Consider the following 26538-nt stretch of genomic DNA (forward strand, 5'->3'; position numbering starts at 1 on the left):
CCGCTGCTCGCTCCGCCCCCCCTGCTGCCCGCCGGACATCACGTGGGTACCGGGGGGCGGGGCCAGAGAGGGACGTGGGACCTATAGGGACCTATAGAGACCTATAGAGTCCTATAGAGACCCCATAGAGACACATAGAGACCTATAGAGACCTATAGAGTCCTATAGAGACCCCATAGAGACACATAGAGACCTATAGAGACCTATAGAGACACATAGAGACACATAGAGACACATAGAGACACATAGAGACACATAGAGACCCCATAGAGACCCCATAGAGACCCCATAGTGCCCCATAGATGCCACCCAGACCCCATAGAACCTCTATTTGACCCCATAGAAGCCCCATTAACCCCCTATAGATGCCTTCAAGGCCCCATAGAGCCCCATTTAACCCCATAGAGCCCCTATTTGACCCCATAGAGGCCCCATTTTGCCCCATAGAGCCCCATATCACCCCAAAGAAGCCCAATTTGACCCCATAGAACGCCCTTTCACCCCATAGAAGGCCTATTTGACCCCATAGAGCCCCCATTTAACCCCATAGTTCACCCCATAAACCCCCTATAGATGCCTTCAAGGCCCCATAGTGCCCCCATTTCACCCCATAGATGCCACCCAGAACCCATAGAGCCTCCATATGACCCCATAGAGCCCCCATTTGACCCCATAGAAACCCCCATAGAGCCCCCATGTGACCCCATAGGTGCCCCCATTGGCCCCATAGAGCCCCCATTGGCCCCATAGAGCCCCCATTGGCCCCATAGAAGTCCCCATTTGACCCCATAGAGCCCCCATTTGACCCCATAGAGCCCCCATTTGACCCCATAGAACCCCCATTTGACCCCACAGAGCCCCCATTGGCCCCATAGAGCCCCATTGGCCCCATAGCTGCCCCCATTGGCCCCATAGCTGCCCCCAGGCCCCATAGCTCTCCCCATAGGTCACCTTCGTGGTCACCTTGGACGTGCCCCTTGATGCTGAACTGGGACCAGTGCTGGAACTGGTGGCCAAGGCCAATAGGTGAGTATGGGGCCATTGGGTGTCATTGACCCCATTGGGTGTCATTGGGTGTCATCGACCCCATTGGGTGCCCATTGGGTGTCATTGGGTGCCCATTGACCCCATTGGGTCCCATTGACCCCATTGGGTGCCCATTGATCCCATTGGGTGCCACTGACCCCATTGGGTGCCATTGGGTGTCATTGGGTGTCATTGACCCCATTGGGTGCCATTGGGTGCCATTGATCCCATTGGGTGTCCATTGATCCCATTGGGTGCCCATTGGGTGTCATTGGGTGCCATTGATCCCATTGGGTGCCATTGACCCCATTGGGTGCCCATTGACCCCATTGGGTTCCCATTGACCCCATTGGGTGCCCATTGACCCCATTGATCCCCATTGACCCTATTGATCCCCATTGATCCCATTGGGTGCCCATTGACCCCCATTGAGCCCCATTGACCCCATTGAGTCCCCATTGACCCCATTGATCCCATTGGGTCCCCATTGACCCCCATTGACCCCATTGATCCCATTGATCCCATTGATCCCCATTGACCCCATTGATCCCATTGATCCCATCAGTGACTCTTCGGCACCAGAGCCCCCAGAGGAACGTGTCCAAGTCCCAGTGAAGATTGGGGTTCACTTGAGCATCAGCAGGTACCAGCCCCACATCTATGGGTCCAATGGGTCCCCAGCCCCACATCTATGGGTCCTATGGGTCCTATGGGGCCCCAGCCCCACATCTATGGGTCCAATGGGTCCCCAGCCCCACATCTATGGGTCCAATGGGTCCCCAGCCCCACATCTATGGGTCCTATGGGGCCCCAGCCCCACATCTATGGGTCCAGTGGGTCCCCAGCCCCACATCTATGGGTCCTATGGGTCCCCAGCCCCACATCTATGGGTCCTATGGGGCCCCAGCCCCACATCTATGGGTCCAATGTCCCAGCCCCACATCTATGGGTCCAATGTCCCAGCCCCACATATATGGGTCCTATGGGTCCCCAGCCCCACATCTATGGGTCCTATGGGTCCCCAGCCCCACATCTATGGGTCCAATGGGTCCTATGGGTCCCCAGCCCCACATCTATGGGTCCTATGGGTCCAATGGGTCCCCAGCCCCACATCTATGGGTCCTATGGGTCCCCAGCCCCACATCTATGGGTCCAATGTCCCAGCCCCACATCTATGGGTCCAATGGGTCCCCAGCCCCACATCTATGGGTCCTATGGGTGCCCAGCCCCACATCTATGGGTCCTATGGGTCCCAGCCCCACATCTATGGGTCCAATGGGTCCCCAGCCCCACATCTATGGGTCCCATGCACCCCCAGCCCCACATCTATGGGTCCTATGGGTCCCCAGCCCCACATCTATGGGTCCAACGGGTCTCCAGCCCCACATCTATGGGTCCTATGAGTCCCCAGCCCCACATCTATGGGTCCCAATGTCCCAGCCCCACATCTATGGGTCCCATGCACCCCCAGCCCCACATCTATGGGTCCAATGGGTCCCCAGCCCCACATCTATGGGTCCTATGGGTCACCAGCCCCACATCTATGAGTCCCATGTCCCTGCCCCACATCTCTGCCTCTGCCCCACAGCTCCTCCTCCAACCCCCCATCGGGCCCATTGATCCATCACTACGAGGTAAGCGTGTGGGGCCCTGCCCCATAAGTGTGGGGCAGGAGCTGCCCCCCCCCCCCCCCCCCCCCGCCCCATAGAGCCCTTCTCTGCCCCACAGGTGAAGCTATGGGGCCAACGAGGCCTCCCCATCAACGTCACCTTCCTGGTACCCACAGCAATGGGGGGGAACCAGCTATGGGGCAGCCTGGAGCTGACCCACAGCCAGGTGAGGACGGCCCCATAGAGCCCCATAGAGCCCCATAGAGACACATAGAGACACATAGAGACACATAGACCCCCCATAGACCCCCTATAGACCCCCATAGACCCCCCATAGACCCCCATAGACCCCCATAGAGCCCCATAGACCCCCCATAGACCCCCATAGACCCTCATATCCCCCCCCATAGACCCCCATAGACTTCCATAGACCCCCCATAGACCCCTATAGATCCCCATAGACCCACATAGACCCCCCCATAGACCCCCATAAACCCCCATATCCCCCCATAGCCCTCCCATAGAGCCCCATAGACCCCCTATAGACCTCCATAGACCCCCATAGACCCCCCATAGACCCCATAGACCCCCCATATCCCCCCATAGACCCCCACAGACCCCATAGACACCCCATAGACCCCCATAGATCCCTATGGGTCTGCCCCATAGGACCCCAGTCGGTGCCAGGCGGTCGCTGAGCATCCCCCGAAGGACCCGGATGGAACCAGGAGCCTGAGACAGCGACACCTGCTGGTGAGAGAGCAATGGGGGGTCTATGGGTCTCTATGGGGCTCTATGGGGTCTATGGGTGTCTATGGGGGGTCTATGGGGGCTCTATGGGGTCTATGGGTGTCTATGGGGGGTCTATGGGGGGTCTATGGGGGTCTATGGGGATCTATGGGGGTCTATGGGGGGTCTATGGGTGTCTATGGGGGGTCTATGGGGGGTCTATGGGGATCTATGGGGGTCTATGGGGGGTCTATGGGTGTCTATGGGGGGTCTATGGGGGTCTATGGGGATCTATGGGGGTCTATGGGGGGTCTATGGGTGTCTATGGGGGGTCTATGGGGGGTCTATGGGGGTCTATGGGGATCTATGGGGGTCTATGGGGGGTCTATGGGTGTCTATGGGGGGTCTATGGGGGGTCTATGGGGATCTATGGGGGTCTATGGGGGGTCTATGGGTGTCTATGGGGGGTCTATGGGGGTCTATGGGGATCTATGGGGGTCTATGGGGGGTCTATGGGGCTGTATGGGGGGTCTATGGGGGGTCTATGGGGGGTCTATGGGGGTCTATGGGGCTCTATGGGGGTCTATGGGGCTCTATGGGGGGGTCTATGGGGGTCTATGGGGCTGTATGGGGGGTCTATGGGGGGTCTATGGGGGGTCTATGGGGGTCTATGGGGCTCTATGGGGGGTCTATGGGGGTCTATGGGGCTGTATGGGGGGTCTATGGGGGGTCTATGGGGGTCTATGGGGGTCTATGGGGTCTATGGGGTGTCTATGGGGCTCTATGGGGGGTCTATGCGGGTCTATGGGGGGTCTATGGGGCTCTATGGGGTCTCTATGGGGGTCTATGGGGGTCTATGGGGGTCTATGGGGGATCTATGGGGCTCTATGGGGGTCTATGGGGGATCTGTGGGGCTCTATGGGGGTCTATGGGGCTCTATGGGGTCTATGGGGCTCTATGGGGGGTCTATGGGGCTCTATGGGGGGGTCTATGGGGGTCTATGGGGGGTCTATGGGGGTCTATGGGGCTCTATGGGGGGTCTATGGGGCTCTATGGGGGTCTATGGGGGGTCTATGGGGGGTCTATGGGGGTCTATGGGGGATCTATGGGGCTCTATGGGGGTCTATGGGGGATCTATGGGGCTCTATGGGGCTCTATGGGGTGTCTATGGGGATCTATGGGGATCTATGGGGCTCTATGGGGTCTATGGGGCTCTATGGGGGGGTCTATGGGGCTCTATGGGGGGGTCTATGGGGGGTCTATGGGGGTCTATGGGGCTCTATGGGGGGTCTATGGGGCTCTATGGGGGGTCTATGGGGCTCTATGGGGATCTATGGGGCTCTATGGGGGTCTATGGGGGGGTCTATGGGGGTTCTATGGGGCTCTATGGGGCTCTATGGGGGTCTATGGGGGGGCTATGGGGCTCTATGTGTCTCTATGTGTCTCTATGGGTCTCTATGGGTCTCTATTGGTCTCTATGGGGTCTCTATGTGTCTCTATGGGTCTCTCTGTGCCCCACATCTCTGCCCCATAGGACTGTGCTGTGGCCTCGTGTCGGGAGTTCCGGTGCCAAATGGGCCCCATAGAACCCCCCCAAGTGCTTCGGTTTGGGGTCGGGGGGGAACCTGCTATGGGATGGATGAAGGAGGTGAGAAATGGGGAACTATGGGGTTCCTATTGGCTCTATTGGGCTCTATGGGGGTCTGTGGGGGGCTATGGGTCCCTATGGGTCTCTATGGGGTTTCTATGGGGTCTCTATTGGCTCTATGGGGCTCTATGGGGTCTATGGGGCTCTATAGTGGTCTATGGGGGGCTATGGGGGGGCTATAGGTCTCTATGGGGTCTCTATGGGTCTCCATGGGTCCCTATGGGGTCTCTATGGGGTCCCTATGGGGTCTCTATGGGTCACTATGGGTCTCTATGGGGCTCTATGGCCTCTCTATGTGTCTCTATGGGTCTCTATGGGTCCCTATGGGTCTCTATGGGTAACTATGGGTCTCTATGGGGTCTCTATTGTGCTCTATGGTTCTCTATGGGTCTCTATGGGTCCCTATGAGTCCCTATGGGTGTCTATGGGTCTCTATGGGGTGTCTATGGGTCTCTGTGGGGTCTCTATGTGTCTCTATGGGGTCTCTATGTGTCTCTATAGGTCCCTATGTGTCCCTATGTATCTCTATGGGTCCCTATGTGTCCCTATGGGTCACTATGAATCTCTATTGGGCCCTATGGTTCTCTATGGGTCCCTATGGGCTCTCTATGGGTCCCTATATGTCCCTATGTGTCTCTATGGGTCTCTATGTATCTCTATGGGGTCTCTATGTATCTCTATATGTCTCTATGTGTCTCTATGTATCCCTATGGGTCCCTATATGTCTCTATGTGTCTCTATGGGTCCCTATATGTCTCTATGTGTCTCTCCCCATCCCCAGCTGGGGCTCCCCCAGGTTCTCCTGCAGAGCTCAGCCTGGATCAGCTTCAATGGGGACAGATTCCAGAACATGGGAGGGCAGCAGGAGGCTCAGGTGAGACCCACAGAGCTATGGGGCAGGTGCAATGGGGTCTATGGGGCTCTATGGGGCTCCTATAGGGGTCTATAGGGCTCTATGGGGTTCCTATAGGGGTCTATGGGGGTCTATGGGGTTCCTATAGGGGTCTATGGATCTCTATGGGGCTCCTATAGGGCTTTATGGGGTTCCTATAGGGCTCTATGGGGTTCCTATAGGGGTCTATGGATCTCTATGGGGCTCCTATAGGGCTTTATGGGGCTCCTATGGGGTTCTATGGGGTTCCTATAGGGCTCTATAGGGCTCTATGGGGTTCCTATAGGGCTCTATGGGTTCCTATAGGGCTCTATGGGGTTCCTATAGGTCTCTATGGGTTCCTATAGGGCTCTATGGGTTCCTATAGGTCTCTATGGGTTCCTATAGGTCTCTATGGGCTCTATTGGGTGCCAGGGGGCCGCAGGCAGGGGTTTGCTGCGCGGCCTGCAGGGGGCGGTAAAGGGCTGCAGGGGGCGGGGTCAGACCAGGACACGCCCCCTAGGTGAGCTCTGATTGGCTGGAGGGGAGTCCATTCATGTCTATGGAGCTCTATTGGTGTTTATAGGAGTGAATGGGTGCTATGGAGTGTCTATGGGGCTTGTGGGGTCTCTATGGGTCTCTGTGGGTCTCTATGGGTCTCTATGGGGTCCCTATGGGGCTCTATGGGTCTCTATGGGTCTCTATGGGGTCTCTATGGGGCTCTATGGGTCCCTATGGGTCTCTATGGGGTCCCTATGGGTCCCTATGGGGTCTCTATGGTGTCCCTATGGGGTCTCTATGGGGCAGCCCCACATCCTCTCTCTGCCCCACAGCTCCAGACTGAGCTGGATCCCTCGGAGCCCCCCAACCTCCTGCCCTATATCCTGGGGGGGTCACTGGGGGGGCTCCTGCTGCTGGCGCTGCTGGCGGGGGGGCTCTACAAGGTGAGCTATGGGGCAGAGCCGTCTATGGGGCTCTATGGGGCTCTATGGGGCTCTAAGGGGTCTCTATGGGGTCTCTATGGGTCTCTATGGGGTCTCTATGGGTCTCTATGGGGTCTCTATGGGTCTCTATGGGGTCTCTATGGGGTCTCTATGGGTCTCTATGGGGCTCTATGGGGTCTCTATGGGGTCTCTATGGGGCTCTATGGGTCTCTAAGGGGTCTCTATGGGGTCTCTATGGGGTCTCTATGAGTCTCTATGGGTCTCTATGGGGTCTCTATGGGTCTCTATGGGTCTCTATGGGGTCTTTATGGGGTCTCTATGGGGGCTCTATGGGAGCTCTATGGGTCTCTATGGGTCTCTATGTGTCTCTATGTGTCTCTATGGGTCTCTATGGGTCTCTATGGGTCTCTATGGGTCTCTATGGGGTCTCTATGGGTCTTTAATGGGTCTCTATGGGGTCCCTATGGGTCTCTATGGGTCTCTATGTGTCTCTATGTGTCTCTATGGGGTCTCTATGGATCTCTATGTGTCTCTATGGGGCAGAGCCCTCACCCCACATCTCTGCCCCATAGATCGGCTTCTTCCGTCGCCGCTACAAGGAGTTAATGGAGACCCCAAGTGGGGACCCCCAATAGCCCCAATCTATGGGGCCGCTATGGGGCAGGGGGGTCAGTGCCCCACATCCTGCCCCACATCTATGGCAGTGCATTGAGTTCAATACAGACCATGGTTCTCTATGGGGCGAGATGTGGTGTCTATGGGGCTCTATGGGGTGGGATATGGGGCCCTATGGGGCTCTGTGGGGTCTCTATGGGTCCCTATGGGTCTCTATGGGGTCACTATGGGGCTCTATGGGTCTCTATGGGTCTCTATGGCGTCTCTATAGATCCTTATGGGGTCTCTATGGGGTCTCTATAGGTCCCTATGGGGTCTCTATGGGGTCTCTATGGGGTCTCTATGGGTCTCTATGGGGTCTCTATGGGTCTCTATGGGGTCTCTATGGGTCTCTATGGGTCCCTATGGGGTTTCTATGGGGTCTCTATGGGGTCTCTATGGGTCTCTATGGGGTCTCTATGGGTCTCTATGGGGTCTCTATGGGTCTCTATGGGTCCCTATGGGGTTTCTATGGGGTCTCTATGGGGTCTCTATGGGTCTCTATGGGGTCTCTATGGGGTCTCTATAGGGTCTCTCTCTGCCCCCCCCCCGGGTTCACTTCCGCTTGACCCCTGTCCCCCGTAAAGGAAGTGGGGTGGGAGGTGGGTGGGATTACCGCGCTCCAACCAATCAGAACCGCTCCTGCTCCGTTACAGCCAATCAGGAACGAGGAGGGGGGAGGGGCGTAAGGAGAGGGGAGGGGCGAGAGGAAGCGTGCGTGCCGTGCGCGGTGACGTCACTCCGCCGGTGGGGAGGGGGTGCGTGCCGTGCGCGGTGACGTCACTGCGCCATGGCGGCGGCGCGCGCGGCGCTGTGCGTGGCCGGGGCCGCGCTGTCCCTGTACGCGCTGCACGTGGAGCGCGCGCATGCGCAGGACCCCTCGTACCGAGCGGCCTGCGACCTGCGGGAGGGCGTGTCCTGCAGTCACGTGTTCGGGTCGCGGTACGGGGGGGGGGGGGAAAACCGGGGGGGGGGGCGGGAAATGGGGGAGGGATGGCGGGAATATGGGGGAGTGGCGGGAAAATGGCGAAGAATGGCGGGAAAACCGCGGGGGGGCGAGAAATGGCGGGAAAATGGGGGGGGATGGCGGGAAAACCGCGAGGGGCGGGAAATGGGGGGAAATGGCGGGAAAATGGAGTTGGGGGTGGCGGGAAAATGGCGAAGGAAGGCGGGAAGTTGGCGTGGGATGGCGGGAAATGGGGGGAGTGGTGGGAAAATTGGGGGAGTGGCGGGAAAACCGCGGGGGGGGGGCGGGAAAATAGGGGAGAACGGCGGGAAAATGGGGAGGAATGGCGGGAAAATGGGGGGTGGCGGGAAACTGAGGGGAGATGGCGGGAAAACGGCAATGAATGGCGGGAAATGGGGGAGAGATGGCGGGAAATGGGGGCGGGTTAAGGGAGGGGCTCCGCGGGGGCGGAGCTTGGAGGGGTGGAGCAGCCAATGGGAAGCAGGAGCTGGATGGGGGCGGGGTTTGGAGGGTAAGGGGTGGACCAATGGGGGTGAGGGGTGGGGCTAGAAGGGGGTGGGGTCTGGAGGGGGCGGGGCTTGAGGGGGGAGGGGCTGGAGGGAGAGAAGCAGCCAATGGGAGAGTGAGGGGGTGGGGTTCTATTACCATATATGTTAATGAGGGGGCGTGTCCTGCAGGTGGGGGCGGGGCCTGGGGCTGGTGGAGCCTCTGCTGGGCAAGGACAGTGTCATCAACCTGCCCAATGGGGCCTTGGGGCTCCTGTTCTACGGCCTGCAAGGGATTCTGGGTAAGGATGGGGGGCACATAGGGGGCAATGGGACCCCTATGTCTCCCCTCCCATTGGCTCCTATCCTCTCACCCCCTCTCCCATTGGCTTTTCTCTTGTCCCCCCCTCTCACCTTGTCTCCCATTGGTTCCCATTGTCCCCTCCCTGCTCTCCCATTGGCTCCCATCCCCTCCCTGCTCTCCCATTGGTTCCCATTGTCCCCTCCCTGCTCTCCCATTGGCTCCCATCCCTCCCTGCTCTCCCATTGGCTCCCATTGTCCCCCCTGCTCTCCCATTGGTTCCCATTGTCCCCTCCCTGCTCTCCCATTGGTTCCCATTGTCCCCTCCCTGCTCTCCCATTGGCTCCCATCCCCTCCCTGCTCTCCCATTGGTTCCCATTGTCCCCTCCCTGCTCTTCCATTGGCTCCCATTGTCCCCCCCACTCTCCCATTGGCTCCCATTGTCCCCCCTCCTCTCCCATTGGTTCCCATTGGCTCCCATCCTCTCCCTGCTCTCCCATTGGCTCCCATTGTCCCCCCTGCTCTCCCATTGGCTCCCATTGTCCCCCCTGCTCTCCCATTGGCTCCCATTGTCCCCCCTCCCCTCCCATTGGTTCCCATTGTCCCCCCTGCTCTCCCATTGGCTCCCATTGGTTCCCATTGGTTCCCATTGGTTCCCATTGTCCCCTTCCTGCTCTCCCATTGGCTCCCATTGTCCCCCCTGCTCTCCCATTGGTTCCCATTGTCCCTCCCCTGCTCTCCCATTGGCTCCCATCCCCTCCCTCCCCTCCCATTGGCTCCCATCGTCCCCCCTGCTCTCCCATTGGCTCCCATTGTCCCCCCTGCTCTCTCATTGGCTCCCATCCTCTCCCTGCTCTCCCATTGGCTCCCATTGTCCCCCCTCCTCTCCCATTGGCTCCCATTGACTCCCATCCTCCCCTCCCATTGGCTCCCATTGGCTCACATTGGTTCCCATTGTCCCCCCTCCCCTGCCATTGGTTCCCATTGTCCCCCCTGCTCTCCCATTGGTTCCCATTGTCCCCCCTGCTCTCCCATTGGCTCCCATTGTCCCCCCTGCTCTCCCATTGGTTCCCATTGTCCCCCCTGCTCTCCCATTGGCTCCCATCCTCTCCCTGCTCTCCCATTGGCTCCCATTGTCCCCTCCCTGCTCTCCCATTGGTTCCCATTGTCCCCTCCCTGCTCTCCCATTGGCTCCCATCCTCTCCCTGCTCTCCCATTGGCTCCCATCCTCTCCCTGCTCTCCCATTGGCTCCCATCCTCTCCCTGCTCTCCCATTGGCTCCCATTGTCCCCTCCCTGCTCTCCCATTGGCTCCCTCAGGTCCCATCCGCGGCCGCGCGGCCTCAGTTCTGCTCTTGGCCTCATCATTGGCCTCAGCTCTGGCCTCGCTCTGGCTGGCGGCCATCTTGGCTTTCATCCTCCATGACCTTTGCCTTGTGTGCCTGACCTCCTATGGGGTCAACCTGCTGCTGCTGAGGCTGAACCTGCGGCGATGGAGGAGACCCAAAACTGACTGAATTCAACCCAAAATGGGGTCTCTGTGGTCTCTATGGGGTCCCTATGGGGCTCTATGGGGTCTCTATGGGTCTCTATGGGTCTCTATGGGGTCTCTATGGGGTTTCTATGGGTGTCTATGGGGGCTCTATGGGGTTTCTATGGGTCTCTATGGGGTCTCTATGGGGTCTCTATGGGGCTCTATGGGTCTCTATGGGGTCTCTATGGGGCTCTATGGGGTCTCTATGGGGCTCTATGGGGTATCTATGGGGCTCTATGGGGTCTCTATGGGGCTCTATGGGGTATCTATGGGGCTCTATGGGGTATCTATGGGGCTCTATGGGGTTTCTATGGGGCTCTATGGGTCTCTATGGGTCTCTATGGGGTCTCTATGGGGTCTCTATGGGTGTCTATGGGGTCTCTATGGGTCTCTATGGGGGCTCTATGGGTCTCTATGGGGGCTCTATGGGTCTCTATGGGGTCTCTATGGGGTCTCTATGGGGTCTCTATGGGTCTCTATGGGTCTCTATGGGGTCTCTATGGGGTTTCTATGGGGTCTCTATGGGGTCTCTATGGGGTCTCTATGGCCTGAGCTCCTATGGGGTCAACCTGCTCCTGCTGCGGCTCAACCTGCGGCGATGGCGGAAATGGACCAAAACAGCCTGAATTCAACCCAAAATGGGGTCTCTATGGCTCTCTATGGGGCTCTATGGGGTCAACCTGCTGCTGCTGAGGCTGAACCTGCGGCGATGGAGGAGACCCAAAACTGACTGAATTCAACCCAAAATGGGGTCTCTATGGGGTCTATGGGGTCTCTATGGGGTTTCTATGGGTCTCTATGGGGCTCTATGGGGTTTCTATGGGTCTCTATGGGGTCTCTATGGGGTCTCTATGTGTCTCTATGGGGCTCTATGGGTCCCTATGGGTCTCTATGGGGTCTCTATGGGGTCTCTATGGGGTCTCTATGGGTCTCTATGGGGCTCTATGGGGCTCTATGGGTCACTATGTGTCTCTATGAGTCCCTATGGCCTGAGCTCCTATGGGGTCAACCTGCTGCTGCTGAGGCTGAACTTGCGGCGATGGTGGAAATGGACCAAAACTGACTGAATTCAACCCAAAATGGGGTCTCTATGGGTCTCTATGGGGCTCTATGTGTCTCTATGGGTCTCTATGGGGTCTCTATGTGTCTCTATGGGTCTCTATGGGGTCTCTATGTGTCTCTATGGGTCTCTATGGGGTCTCTATGTGTCTCTATGGGTCTCTATGGGGTCTCTATGTGTCTCTATGGGTCTCTATGGGGTCTCTATGTGTCTCTATGGGTCTCTATGGGGTCTCTATGGGTCTCTATGGGTCACTATGGGGTTTCTATGGGGCTCTATGGGGCTCTATGGCCTGAGCTCCTATGGGGTAAACCTGCTGCTGCTGCGGCTCAACCTGCGGCGATGGCAGAAACGGACCAAAACTGCATGAATTCAACCCAAAATGGGGTCTCTGTGGACTCTATGTGTCTCTATGGGGTCTCTATGGGGCTCTATGGGGGTCTATGGGGTCTCTATGGGCCCTATATGATCTCTATGGGGTCTCTATGGGGTCTCTATGGGTCTCTATGGGGTCTGTACATGGCTATATGTGGTCAATACATGGCTATACATGGTCTCTATGGGTCAATATATGGCTATAGGGAGGAGGGTCCCTTTAAGAGAGCCCCAAGAGGGCATCGGTCCCAGTATGGTGGATTATGGGTATCCAATATGGCGGCCGCCATGGTGGCATCTAATACGGCAGCCCTGGGGGAGCCCAATATGGCGGCAGCCACGTTGGCATCCAATATGGCGGCGCCCTTGTGTACGTCCAACATGGCGGCGTCCTTAGAGGCATCCAAGATGGCGGCACCCTCGTGTACGTCAAACATGGCGGCCACTCGGTCACGCTCAATATGGCGGCGCCCATGCCCTCATCCAAGATGGCGGCGCCCTTGGGCGCACCCAAGATGGCGCCGGCCCCGCCCTGGGCTGTTCCATTGGGAGCCGCGGGAGGGGGGGAGGGGCAAGGGGCGGAGCTTGGGGCAGCTTCCGGTGAGCGGGGTCGGACCCGTGCGGGTCTATGGGGGCAATGGGGTCTATGGGGGTCCTATAGGGTCCATAGGGGTCTATGGGGGGGCTATGGGGCTATATGGGGATCTATGGGGGGACTATGGGGTCCATAGGGGTCTATGCGGCACTATGGGGGTCTATGGGGGGTCTATGGGGCTCTATGTGTCTCTATGGGTCTCTATGGCGTCTCTATACAGCTCTATGGGGTGGCTATGGGGTCCATAGGGGTCTATGGGGCGCTATAGGAGGGCTCTGGGCCTCCATAGGGGCTGGTCCACGTCTTCCTATAGGGAGGGGGGTGTCACCCTATGCTCTGCTATAGGGGTCTGGGGGGGGGGGTATGGGGTCTCTATGGGGTTTCTATGGGGCTCTATAGGGTCTCTATGGGGTCCCTATGGGTCCCTATGGGGTCTATATGGGGTCTCTATGTGTCTCTATATGTCTCTATGGGTCCCTATAGGTCTCTATACGTCTCTATGGTCTCCCCCCCCCCCCCCCCAGGCGATGCTGTTCCGGGTCACGGGGGGGTTACGGGGGAGGCTGTTCCCCCTCCCCCCCCCCGCTCGCTCTTCCGCTGACCTCCCCCCCCCTGACCTCGCCCGCGAGCGCTCCAAGCACGTGACCGCCTTCTACCTGCAGCCGGCCATTGACAGCGCGGCCGAGAGGGTGGGGGAGGGGCGGGGGCGGGGCCATAGGGGGCGGGGCCATAGGGGTCTATGGGGCTGATCTATAGGGGTCTATGGGGCAGATCCATAGGGGTCTATGGGGCGGGGCCATAGGGGTCTATGGGGGAGATCCATAGGGGTCTATGGGGCTGAGCCATAGGGGTCTATGGGGCAGAGCCATAAGTGTGGGGCAGACCCATAGGGTTGATCCTGATCCTATAGGGGTGATCGTCACCATCTATGGGGCAGCCCCATAAGTGTGGGGCGGACCCATAGGGTTCTGTGGGGCTGATCCATAAGGTCTATGGGGTGGACCCATAAGTGTGGGGCAGAGCCATATGGTTCTATGGGGCAGACCCATAGGGTCTATGGGGCACATCCATAAGTGTGGGGCGGACCCATATGTGTGGGGCAGATCCATAAGTGTGGGGCAGACCCATAAGGGTCTATGGGGCGGACCCATAAGTGTGGGGCAGACCCATAGGGGTCTATGGGGCAGATGCATAAGTGTGGGGCAGACCCATAGGGGTCTATGGGGCAGACCCATAAGTGTGGGGCAGACCCATAGGGATCTATGGGGTGATCGTCACCATCTATGGGGCAGCCCCATAAGTGTGGGGCAGACCCATAGGGTTCTGTGGGGCAGACCCATAGGGGTCTATGGGACAGATGCATAGGGATCTATAGGGGTGATCTCCACCATCTATGGGGCAGCCCCATAAGTGTGGGGCAGCCCCATAGGGCTCTATAGGGCTGACCCCCCCTTTGTGCCCCCCATGCAGCCCTTGGTGCGCCTGACCCCAACCACGATGCTGTACTCGGGGCGCTCGCAGGATGGGAGCCACATCATGGTATGGGGCTCGCTATGGGGCTCGCTATGGGGCACACTATGGGGCTCGCTATGGGGCTCTCTATGGGGCTCGCTATGGGGCTCCCTATGGGGCTCTCTATGGGGCACACTATGGGGCTCCCTATGGGGCACGCTATGGGGCTCGCTATGGGGCACGCTATGGGGCACGCTATGGGGCACACTATGGGGCTCGCTATGGGGCACACTATGGGGCTCGCTATGGGGCTCTCTATGGGGCATGCTATGGGGCACACTATGGGGCTCGCTATGGGGCTCACTATGGGGCTCTCTATGGGGCTCGCTATGGGGCACGCTATGGGGCTCGCTATGGGGCTCTCTATGGGGCACACTATGGGGCTCGCTATGGGGCACGCTATGGGGCTCGCTATGGGGCATTATATGGGGTCCCTTTTGGTTGGGGGGTCCTTGGATCTCCATCCCCTTCCCATCCCCATTATCCCAGTGTTATCCCAGTGTTATCCCAGTGTTATCCCAGTGTTATCCCAGTGCTCCCAGTATAACCAGTATAACCAGTATAACCAGTATAACCAGTATAACCAGTATAACCAGTATGTCCCATTGCAGCAGAGCGCCCGGTACCTGCAGCAGGAGCTCCCTGTCCGCATTGCCCATAGGATCCCAGTGTTATCCCAGTGTTATCCCAGTGTTATCCCAGTGTTATCCCAGTGTTATCCCAGTGTTCCCAGTATAACCAGTATAACCAGTATAACCAGTATAACCAGTATGTCCCATTGCAGCAGAGCGCCCGGTACCTGCAGCAGGAGCTCCCTGTCCGCATTGCCCATAGGATCCCAGTGTTATCCCAGTGTTATCCCAGTGTTCCCAGTGTTCCCAGTATAACCAGTATAACCAGTATAACCAGTATAACCAGTATAACCAGTATGTCCCATAGCAGCAGAGCGCCCGGTACCTGCAGCAGGAGCTCCCTGTCCGCATTGCCCATAGGATCCCAGTGTTATCCCAGTGTTATCCCAGTGTTATCCCAGTGTTCCCAGTATAACCAGTATAACCAGTATAACCAGTATAACCAGTATGTCCCATTGCAGCAGAGCGCCCGGTACCTGCAGCAGGAGCTCCCTGTCCGCATTGCCCATAGGATCCCAGTGTTATCCCAGTGTTATCCCAGTGTTCCCAGTGTTCCCAGTATAACCAGTATAACCAGTATAACCAGTATAACCAGTATAACCAGTATGTCCCATTGCAGCAGAGCGCCCGGTACCTGCAGCAGGAGCTCCCTGTCCGCATTGCCCATAGGATCCCAGTGTTATCCCAGTGTTATCCCAGTGTTATCCCAGTGTTCCCAGTGTTATCCCAGTATAACCAGTATAACCAGTATAACCAGTATAACCAGTATAACCAGTCTAACCAGTATGTCCCATTGCAGCAGAGCGCCCGGTACCTGCAGCAGGAGCTCCCTGTCCGCATTGCCCATAGGATCCCAGTGTTATCCCAGTGTTATCCCAGTGTTCCCAGTGTTCCCAGTATAACCAGTATAACCAGTATAACCAGTATAACCAGTCTAACCAGTATGTCCCATTGCAGCAGAGCGCCCGGTACCTGCAGCAGGAGCTCCCTGTCCGCATTGCCCATAGGATCAGAGGCTTCCGGAGCCTTCCCTTCATCATCGGCTGTAACCCAACTATACTGCACGTGGTGAGACTGGGGATACTGGGAGCACTGGGAGCACTGGGAACACTGGGAGCACTGGGAACACTGGGAACACTGGGATAACACTGGGATAACACTGGGAGCACTGGGAACACTGGGAACACTGGGATAACACTGGGATAACACTGGGAGCACTGGGAACACTGGGAACACTGGGATAACACTGGGATAACACTGGGATAACACTGGGAGCACTGGGATAATGGGAATGGGATAATGGGATAACTGGGATGGGATACAGGGAATATGAGAGCTCCCATATAGAGAAAGGGTTACATGGGATTGGGATATGGGGAATGGGAATGGGCATAGGATATAGAGTATGGGGTATTATGGGATATTATGGGATGTGGGATGCTATGGGATACTATGGGGTCCTTTGGGTTATTATGGGATGCTATGGGATATTATGGGATGCTGTGGTTATTACGGGTTATTATGGGATGCTCTGGTTATTATGGGTTATTATGGGATGCTATGGGATATTATGGGACACCATGTGTATTATGGGATGCTATGGGTTATTATGGGTTATTATGGGCTGTGCTCCTCTCCCCAGCATGAGCTCTACATTCGAGCCTTCCAGATGCTGAGTGACTTCCCCCCGGTGAGAGCAACCCCATTACCTGTATCCCTATAGCCCATATCCCCTATAGCCCATATCCCCTATAGCCCATATCCCCTATAGCCCATATCCCCTATAGCCCATCCCCTATAGCCCATATCCCTATAGTCCATATCCCCTATAGCCCTTTCCCTATCGCCCATATCCCCTATAACCCATATCCCCTATAGCCCATTCCCTGTCTCCCATTATCCCTCCATCCCTATATCCCATTATCCCATTATTCCATTATCCCTGTATCCCATTATCTGGTTACCTCTGTACCCCATTATCCCTCTATCTCTCTATCCCATTATCCCTGTCTCCCATTACCCCATTATCCCATTATCTCATTACTCCTGTATCCCATTATCCCTGTACCCCTTTACCCCATTATCCCTGTGTCCCATTATCCCTCTAACCCTCCATTACCTCTCTATCCCATTATCCCTATATCCCATTATCCCATTATCCCTGTATCCCATTATCCCATTACCTCATTATCCCATTATCCCTATATCCCATTATCCCTGTATCCCATTATCCCATTATCCCTATATCCCATCATCTCTATATCCCATTGTCCCTGCATCCCATTACCCCTATATCCCATTATCCCATTATCCCTGCGTCCCATTATCCCTCTATCCCTATATCCCATTATCCCATTACCCCATTATCCCTGTCTCCCATTATCCCTATATCCCATTATCCCTGTATCCCATTATCTGATTACCTCTGTACCCCATCATCCCTCTATCTCTATACCCCATTATCCCATTATCCCTATATCCCATTACCCCCCAGTTCCCCCAGTTCCCCCAGTTCCCCCAGTTACCCCAGTTACCCCAGTGTTCCCAGTTACCTCCCAGTGTTCCCAGTATGATCCCAGTGTTCCCAGTATGACCCCAGTTCTCCCATCACCAGATCCAGTCTCCCAGTGACGAGTGCAGGTTCTGTTCCCAGTGTTCCCAGTTACCCCCCAGTGTTCCCAGTATGATCCCAGTGTTCCCAGTATGATCCCAGTGTTCCCAGTATGATCCCAGTGTTCCCATCACCAGATCCAGTCTCCCAGTGACGAGTGCAGGTTCTGTTCCCAGTGTTCCCAGTTACCCCCCAGTGTTCCCAGTATGATCCCAGTTCTCCCATCACCAGATCCAGTCTCCCAGTGACGAGTGCAGGTTCTGTTCCCAGTGTTCCCAGTATGATCCCAGTGTTCCCAGTGTGATCCCAGTGTTCCCATCACCAGATCCAGTCTCCCAGTGACGAGTGCAGGTTCTGTTCCCTCCTGCGGCAGCTGCTGGAGGATCACAAGGATGTGGTCACACTGCTGGCTGAGGGGCTCAGGGAGTGCCGCAGACACATACAGGTTCCTATAGCAACCCTATAGCAACCCTATCGCAGCCCTATGGGCTCTATAGCATCCCTATAGCATCCCTATGGAGCCTATAGCATCCCTAGAGCATCCCTATGGATCCTAGAGCATCCCTATGGAACCTATGGCATCCCTATAGCATCCCTATAGCGTCCCTATGGGCTCTAGAGCATCCCTATAGCATCCCTAGAGCATCCCTGTAACATCCCTATGGGCTCTATAGCATCCCTATGGATCCTAGAGCATCCCTATGGAACCTATGGCATCCCTAGAGCATCCCTATGGGCCCTAGAGCATCCCTAGAGCATCCCTATGGATCCTAGAGCATCCCTATGGAGCCTATAGCATCCCTAGAGCATCCCTATGGGCCCTAGAGCATCCCTGTAGCATCCCTATGGGCTCTATAGCATCCCTATGGAACCTATGGCATCCCTAGAGCATCCCTATTGGCCATAGAGCATCCCTGTAGCATCCTTATAGCATCCCTATGGGCTCTAAAGCATCCCTAAGGATCCTATGGCATCCCTATAGCATCCCTATGGGCCCTAGAGCATCCCTGTATCATCCCTATGGAACCTATAGCATCCCTAGAGCATCCCTGTGGGCCCTAGAGCATCCCTATAGCATCCCCATTGATTCTATAGCATCCCTATGGGCGCTAGAGCATCCCTATGGACCCTATAGCATGCCTATAGCCCCTATAGGAGCCCTATAGACCCCCAGCCCCCTATAGGACCCCTATAGACACCCCGCCCCTATAGGACCCCTATAGACCCCCAGCCCCCTATAGGAGCCCTATAGACACCCAGCCCCCTATATCCCCTATATTCCCTATAGGATGAGCACCTCATCCGCATGTTCCTGGATGAGACCCTCACATCCCGCTTGGGAATGCGGATGCTGGCAGCACATCACCTGGCTCTGCATGAGGATAAGGTAAGGGACGGGCCCTATAGGGCCTATAGGGTCCTATGGGTGCCATAGGGCACTATGGGTGCTATAGAGCTCTATGGGTGCTATAGGGCTCTATGGTGCTATAGGGCTCTATGGGTGCTATATGGCTCTATGGGTGCTATAGAGTCCTATGGGTGCCATAGGGCTCTATGGGTGCCATAGGGCACTATGGGTGCTATAGGGCTCTATGAGTGCTATAGGGCTCTATGGGTGCTATAGAGCTCTAGGGGTGCTATAGGGCTCTATGGGTGCCATAGGGCACTATGGGTGCTATAGGGCTCTATGAGTGCTATAGGGCTCTATGGGTGCTATAGGGCCCTATGGATGCTATATGGCACTAGAGGGCCCTAGAGTGTGCATAGGGCTCTATAGCACCCATAGAGCCCTATAGCATCTATATGGCTCTATAGCACCCATATGGCTCTATAGCACCCATAGAGCCCTATAGCACCCATATGGCTCTATAGCACCCATAGAGCCCTATAGCACCCATAAGGCTCTATAGCACCCATAGAGCCCTATAGCACCCATAGGGCCCTATAGGGTGCTCATAGGGTGCCCCCCACAGCCAGACTTCGTGGGCATCATCTGCACCCGACTCTCACCCAAGAAGCTCATTGAGAAGTGGGTCGACTTCGCACGGTGAGGGCCTATGGGGCCTATGGGGGTATATGGGGTCCTATAGGGGGTATATGGCGTCCTATAGGGGTCCTATAGGGGGTATGTGGGGTCCTATAGGGGGTATATGGGGTCCTATAGGGGTCCTATAGGGGGTATATGGGGCCCTATAGGGGGTATATGGCGTCCTATAGGGGTCCTATAGGGGGTATGTGGGGTCCTATAGGGGGTATATGGGGTCCTATAGGGGTCCTATAGGGGGTATATGGGGCCCTATAGGGGATATAGGGTGCCCTATAGCGGGTATATGGGGTCCTATAGGGGGTATATGGGGTCCTATAGGGGTCCTATAGGGGATATATGGGGTCCTATAGGGGCTATAGGGGTCCTATGGGGGTTATAGGGAGTCCCTACGTGCTTAGAGAGCCTATAGGGCTATGGACGCCATAGGGGGCTCCATAACGGTCTCCATAGGGGCTCCATAGAGGCTCCATGAGGGTCTCCGTAGGGGCTCTATAGGGGTCTCTATAGTGGTCCCATAAGGGTCTCCATAGGGGGCACTATAGGGGGCGCTATAGAGGTCTCTATAGGGGCTCCATATGGGTCTCTATAGGGTCTCCATAGGGGTCTCCATAGGGATCTCCATAGGGGTCCCCATAGTGTGCGCTATAGGGGATGTCCTATAGGGACTCCATAGTGGTGTCTATAGGGGTCCCCATAGGCTGCACTATAGGGGATGTCTTATAGGGGATGTCCTATAGGGGCTCCATAGGGATCTCCATAGGGGCCTCCATAGGGATCTCCATAGGGGTCTCCATAGGGTCCCCATAGGCAGCCCTATAGGGGATGTGCTATAGGGGTCTCTATAGGGCTCCCCATAGGGATCTCCATAGGGGCTCTATAGGGATGCCCTATAGGGATCTCTATAGTGTCCCCCTACGCTCCGTGCCATAGGCGCCTGTGCGAGCACCGCTATGGGAACGCCCCCCGCGTGCGCATCAATGGTCACGTGGCCGCAAGGTTCCCATATATCCCCCTGCCCCTGGACTATGTCCTGCCCGAGCTGCTCAAGAACGCAATGAGGTGGAGATGGGGCTGATATGGGGCAGATATGGGGCGGCTATGGGGTCTATGGGGCACTATGGGGGGGATATGGGGGGATGGGGGGGGTATGGGGGGGATATGGGGGTGTATGGGGCAGCTATGGGCAGCTATGGGGCAGATATGGGGGGTATATGGGGGGGATATGGGGGGATATGGGGGATATGGGGCAGATATGGGGCAGATATGGGGCAGATATGGGGGGATATGGGGGTGTATGGGGGGGATATGGGGGGGATATGGGGGGATATGGGGCAGCTGTGGGGGCCTATGGGGTGCTATGGGGGGTTATAGAGGGTCTATGGGGGGATATGGGGGGTTATGGGGTCTATGAGGGGGGGATGGGGGTCTATAGGGGGTCTATGGGGGATATGGGGGTGTATGGGGGGATATGGGGCAGCTATGGGGGGCTATAGGGAGGCTATGGGGGTCTATGGGTTCTATGGGTCTCTATGTGTCTCTATGTGTCTCTATGGGTCCCTATGTGTCTCTATGGGTCCCTATGGGTCCCTATGGGTCTCTATGGGTCTCTATGTGTCTCTATGTGTCTCTATGGGTCCCTATGGGTCCCTATGTGTCTCTATGGGTCCCTATGGGTCTCTATGTGTCTCTATGTGTCTCTATGGGTCCCTATGGGTCTCTATGTGTCTCTATGGGTCCCTATGGGTCCCTATGTGTCTCTATGGGTCCCTATGGGTCCCTATGGGTCTCTATGTGTCTCTATGTGTCTCTATGGGTCTCTATGTGTCTCTATGGGTCTCTATGTGTCTCTATGTGTCTCTATGGGTCCCTATGGGTCCCTATGGGTCTCTATGTGTCTCTATGGGTCTCTATGTGTCCCTATGGTCTCTATGTGTCTCTATGTGTCTCTATGGGTCCCTATGGGTCTCTATGGGTCTCTATGGTCTCTATGGGTCCCTATGGGTCTCTATGGGTCTCTATGGGTCCCTATGGGTCTCTATGGGTCAGGGCCACCATGGAGTCCCACCTGGACACCCCATACAATGTACCTGACATCGTGGTCACCATTGCCAACAATGACATCGACTTCATCATCCGGTACCTATGGGGCAGGGGGGGCCCTATGGGGCAGGGGGGGCCCTATGGGGCAGGGGGGGCTCTATAGGGTGGGGGGGCCTATAGGGCTATAGGGCAGCCCCATAGCTTGGGGGGGGGGGGGTCAATGGGACCCCAGGTTGAGGGTTCTCTATGGGGCTCCTATGGATGCTCCCTATAGGGTGCCCAGGGTTGGTCTCCATGGTAACGGTGGGGGTGGTACCAGTGTTATCCCTATGGATGAGCTCATGTTATCCCTATGGATGAGCTGTGTTATCCCTATGGATGAACCCATGTTATCCCTATGGATGAGCTCATGTTATCCCTATGGATGAGCTGTGTTATCCCTATGGATGAACCCATGTTATCCCTATGGATGTCCATATGTTATCCCTATGGGTTATTCCTATGTTATTGTAGGGGTATCCCTATGTATTTCTCCTATGGGTTATCCCTATGGATCACCCCTATGCATTATCCCTATAGGTTATCCCTATGGGTTATCCCTATGCATTATCCCTATGGGTTTTCCCTATGCATTATCCCTATGGGTTACCCCTATGCGTTATCCCTATGCATTATCCCTATGGGTTATCCCTATGTGTTATCCCTATTGGTTATCCTTATGGATTATCCCTATGTGTTATCCCTATGGGTTATCCCTATAGGTTACCCCTATGGATCACCCCTATGCATTATCACTATGGTTTACCCTATGGGTTATCCCTATGCATTATCTCCTATGCATTATCCCTATGGGTTATCCCTATGCGTTATCCCTATAGGTTATCCCTATGTGTTATCCCTATGGATCACCCCTATGGATCACCCCTATGCGTTAATCCATATGGATCACCTCTATGCGTTACCCCTATGGGTTACCCTATGCATTATCCCTATGGGTTACCCTATGCATTATCCCTATGGGTCACCCCTATGGGTCACCCCTATATGTTACCCTTATGGATCCCCCCTATGTGTTATCCCTATAGATCACCCCTATGGGTTACCCCTATATGTTACCCCTATATGTTACCCCTATGGATCACCCTATACATTACCCCTGTGTGTTATCCCCTTGCAGGATCTCAGACCGGGGGGGGGGCATCCCCCATGACCTCCTGGACAAGGTCACCCAGTATCACTTCAGCACAGCCGAGGACAGTGCTCAGGACCCACGCTTGGGGGGCAGCCCCTTCCGGAGCCTGATGGAGCCTGTGGGGCCCATGCATGGGTCAGACCCATAGATCCCATTGATCCCTATTGATCCCTATTGATCCCCATTGATCCCCATTGATCCCCATTGATCCCCATTGATCCCATTGATCCCCATTGATCCCCATTGATCCCCATTGATCCCCATTGATCCCATTGATCCCCATTGATCCCCATTGATCCCTATTGATCCCATTGATCCCCATAGATCCCATTGATCCCCATTGATCCCCATTGATCCCATTGATCCCCATTGATCCCCATTGACCCCCATTGATCCCCATTGATCCCTATTGATCCCATTGATCCCCATAGATCCCATTGATCCCCATAGATCCCCATTGATCCCATTGACCCCCATTGATCCCCATTGATCCCCATTGATCCCATTGATCCCATTGATCCCATTGATCCCCATTGATCCCCATTGACCCCCATTGATCCCCATTGATCCCTATTGATCCCATTGATCCCCATTGATTCCCATTGATACCCATTGATCCCCATAGATCCCATTGATCCCCATTGATCCCCATAGATCCCCATAGATCCCCATTGATCCCCATTGATCCCCATTGATCCCATTGATCCCCATTGATCCCCATTGATCCCTATTGATCCCATAGATCCCATTGATCCCCATTGATCCCCATTGATCCCATTGATCCCCATTGATCCCCATTGATCCCTATTGATCCCATAGATCCCATTGATCCCATTGATCCCCATTGATCCCCATTGATCCCATTGACCGAGGACAGTGCTCAGGACCCACGCTTGGGGGGCAGCCCCTTCCGGAGCCTCATGGAGCCTGTGGGGCCCATGCATGGGTCAGACCCATAGATCCCATTGATCCCTATTGATAACCATTGATCCCATTGATCCCATTGATCCCCATTGATCCCCATTGATCCCCATTGATCCCATTGACCGAGGACAGTGCTCAGGACCCACGCTTGGGGGGCAGCCCCTTCCGGAGCCTCATGGAGCCTGTGGGGCCCATGCATGGGTCAGACCCATAGATCCCATTGATCCCCATTGATCCCATTGATCCCCATTGATCCCCATTGATCCCATTGACCGAGGACAGTGCTCAGGACCCACGCTTGGGGGGCAGCCCCTTCCGGAGCCTCATGGAGCCTGTGGGGCCCATGCATGGGTCAGACCCATAGATCCCATTGATCCCTATTGATCCCCATTGATCCCATTGATCCCCATTGATCCCCATTGATCCCCATTGATCCCATTGATCCCCATTGATCCCATTGATCCCCATTGATCCCATTGATCCCATTGACCGAGGACAGTGCTCAGGACCCACGCTTGGGGGGCAGCCCCTTCCGGAGCCTCATGGAGCCTGTGGGGCCCATGCATGGGTCAGACCCATAGATCCCATTGATCCCTATTGATCCCCATTGATCCCTATACCCCATTGATCCCTATACCCCATTAACCCCCATTGATCCCTATACCCCATTGATCCCTATATCCCATTGACCCCCATTGATCCCTATACCCCATTGATCCCTATACCCCATTGATCCCTATACCCCATTGACCCCCATTGATCCCTATACCCCATTGATCCCTATACCCCATTGATCCCTATACCCCATTAACCCCCATTGATCCCTATACCCCATTGACCCCCATTGATCCCTATACCCCATTGATCCCTATACCCCATTGACCCCTATACCCCATTGACCCCCATTGATCCCTATACCCCATTGATCCCTATACCCCATTGACCCCCATTGATCCCTATACCCCATTGATCCCCACTGACCCCCTGACCTCTGACCCCAGGTTCGGGTTCGGGCTGCCCACGTCACGTGCTTACGCTCAGTTCCTGGGGGGGGCGCATTGACCCCATTGATCCCCATTGATCCCATTGATCCCTATACCCCATTGATCCCTATACCCCATTGACCCCCATTGATCCCTATACCCCATTGATCCCCATTGATCCCTATACCCCATTGATCCCTATACCCCATTGATCCCCATTGATCCCCACTGACCCCTGACCTCTGCCCCCAGGTTCGGGTTCGGGCTGCCCACGTCACGTGCCTACGCTCAGTTCCTGCTGGGGTCACTGTCTCTGCAGTCCCTGCAGGGTCTGGGCACTGATGTGTTCCTGAGGCTGAGGCACATGGACGGCAGCGCCCAGAGCTTCCGGGTCTGACACCCTATGGGGTCCTATGGGGTCCTATGGGGTCCTATGGGGTCCTATGGGTTCCTATGGGGGCCTATGGGAGCCTATGGGATCCTATGGGGTTCTATGGGGGCATATGGGATCCTATGGGGGCCTATGGGGTCCTATGGGGTTCTATGGGAGCCTATGGGGTTCTATGGGGTCTGGGCACTGATGTGTTCCTGAGGCTGCGGCACATGGACGGCAGCGCCCAGAGCTTCCGGGTCTGACACCCTATGGGGTCCTATGGGGTCCTATGGGGTCCTATGGGGTCCTATGGGTTCCTATGGGGGCCTATGGGAGCCTATGGGATCCTATGGGGTTCTATGGGGGCATATGGGATCCTATGGGGGCCTATGGGGTCCTATGGGGTTCTATGGGAGCCTATGGGGTTCTATGGGGTCTGGGCACTGATGTGTTCCTGAGGCTGCGGCACATGGACGGCAGCGCCCAGAGCTTCCGGGTCTGACACCCTATGGGGTCCTATGGGGTCCTATGGGATCCTATGGGGTCCTATGGGGTTCTATGGGGTCTGGGCACTGATGTGTTCCTGAGGCTGAGACACATGGACGGCAGCGCCCAGAGCTTCCGGGTCTGATAGACACCCTATGGGGGCCTATGGGATCCTATGGGGGCCTATGGGGTCTGGGCACTGATGTGTTCCTGAGGCTGCGGCACATGGACGGCAGCGCCCAGAGCTTCCGGGTCTGACACCCTATGGGGGCATATGGGAGCCTATGGGAGCCTATGGGGGCCTATGGGGTTCTATGGGGTCTGGGCACTGATGTGTTCCTGAGGCTGCGGCACATGGACGGCAGCGCCCAGAGCTTCCGGGTCTGACACCCTATGGGATCCTATGGGGGCCTATGGGATCCTATGGGGTCCTATGGGGGCCTATGGGGTTCTATGGGGTCTGGGCACTGATGTGTTCCTGCGGCTGAGGCACATGGACAGCAGCGCCCAGAGCTTCCGGGTCTGACACCCTATGGGAGCATATGGGTTCCTATGGGTTCCTATGGGGTTCTATGGGGTCCTATGGGGTTCTATGGGGTGCTATGGGGTCTGGGCACTGATGTGTTCCTGAGGCTGCGGCACATGGACGGCAGCGCCGAGAGCTTCCGGGTCTGACGCCTGACACCATATGGGGGCATATGGGGTTCTATGGGGTTCTATGGGGTCCACATGGACGGCAGCGCCCAGAGCTTCCGGGTCTGACAGCGCCCCCTGGCGGCCAGGAGGAGTACTGCACACAATGGGGGCCTATGGGGTTCTATGGGGTCCTATGGGGTCTGGGCACTGATGTGTTCCTGAGGCTGAGGCACATGGACGGCAGCGCCCAGAGCTTCCGGGTCTGACACCCTATGGGGGCCTATGGGGTCCTATGGGATCCTAT

The 26538-nt window shown here is 56.2% G+C and overlaps 3 protein-coding genes across 3 annotated transcripts; all 3 read left to right on the forward strand.

Moving 5' to 3' along the window:
- Positions 1–21: 21 nt before the first annotated feature.
- LOC117437845 (integrin alpha-X-like) lies at positions 22–7463 on the forward strand. The gene is made up of 10 exons (XM_034072488.1): positions 22–42; positions 947–1026; positions 1592–1669; positions 2615–2660; positions 2755–2862; positions 3306–3389; positions 4900–5013; positions 5795–5887; positions 6718–6840; positions 7401–7463. Exons 5-10 carry the CDS (start codon positions 2815–2817, stop codon positions 7461–7463), a joined length of 525 nt encoding a protein of 174 aa, XP_033928379.1. The 5' UTR covers positions 22–42; positions 947–1026; positions 1592–1669; positions 2615–2660; positions 2755–2814.
- Positions 7464–8262: 799 nt separating this feature from the next.
- Positions 8263–10764, forward strand: LOC117437843 (vitamin K epoxide reductase complex subunit 1-like). Its single transcript, XM_034072483.1, has 3 exons — positions 8263–8424; positions 9127–9236; positions 10555–10764. Exons 1-3 carry the CDS (start codon positions 8273–8275, stop codon positions 10749–10751), a joined length of 459 nt encoding a protein of 152 aa, XP_033928374.1. The 5' UTR covers positions 8263–8272; the 3' UTR covers positions 10752–10764.
- Positions 10765–12479: 1715 nt separating this feature from the next.
- Positions 12480–25428, forward strand: LOC115946059 (3-methyl-2-oxobutanoate dehydrogenase [lipoamide] kinase, mitochondrial-like). Its single transcript, XM_034072471.1, has 13 exons — positions 12480–12803; positions 13323–13487; positions 14269–14337; positions 15900–16010; positions 16585–16632; positions 17879–17998; positions 18842–18940; positions 19527–19600; positions 20531–20659; positions 21647–21736; positions 22818–22967; positions 24992–25068; positions 25308–25428. The coding sequence occupies exons 1-13, from the start codon at positions 12480–12482 to the stop codon at positions 25373–25375; spliced, it is 1524 nt and encodes a 507-aa protein (XP_033928362.1). The 3' UTR covers positions 25376–25428.
- Positions 25429–26538: the final 1110 nt, after the last annotated feature.

The sequence above is a fragment of the Melopsittacus undulatus genome, chromosome 29, assembly GCF_012275295.1.
Source record: "Melopsittacus undulatus isolate bMelUnd1 chromosome 29, bMelUnd1.mat.Z, whole genome shotgun sequence".
NCBI lineage: Eukaryota > Metazoa > Chordata > Aves > Psittaciformes > Psittaculidae > Melopsittacus > Melopsittacus undulatus.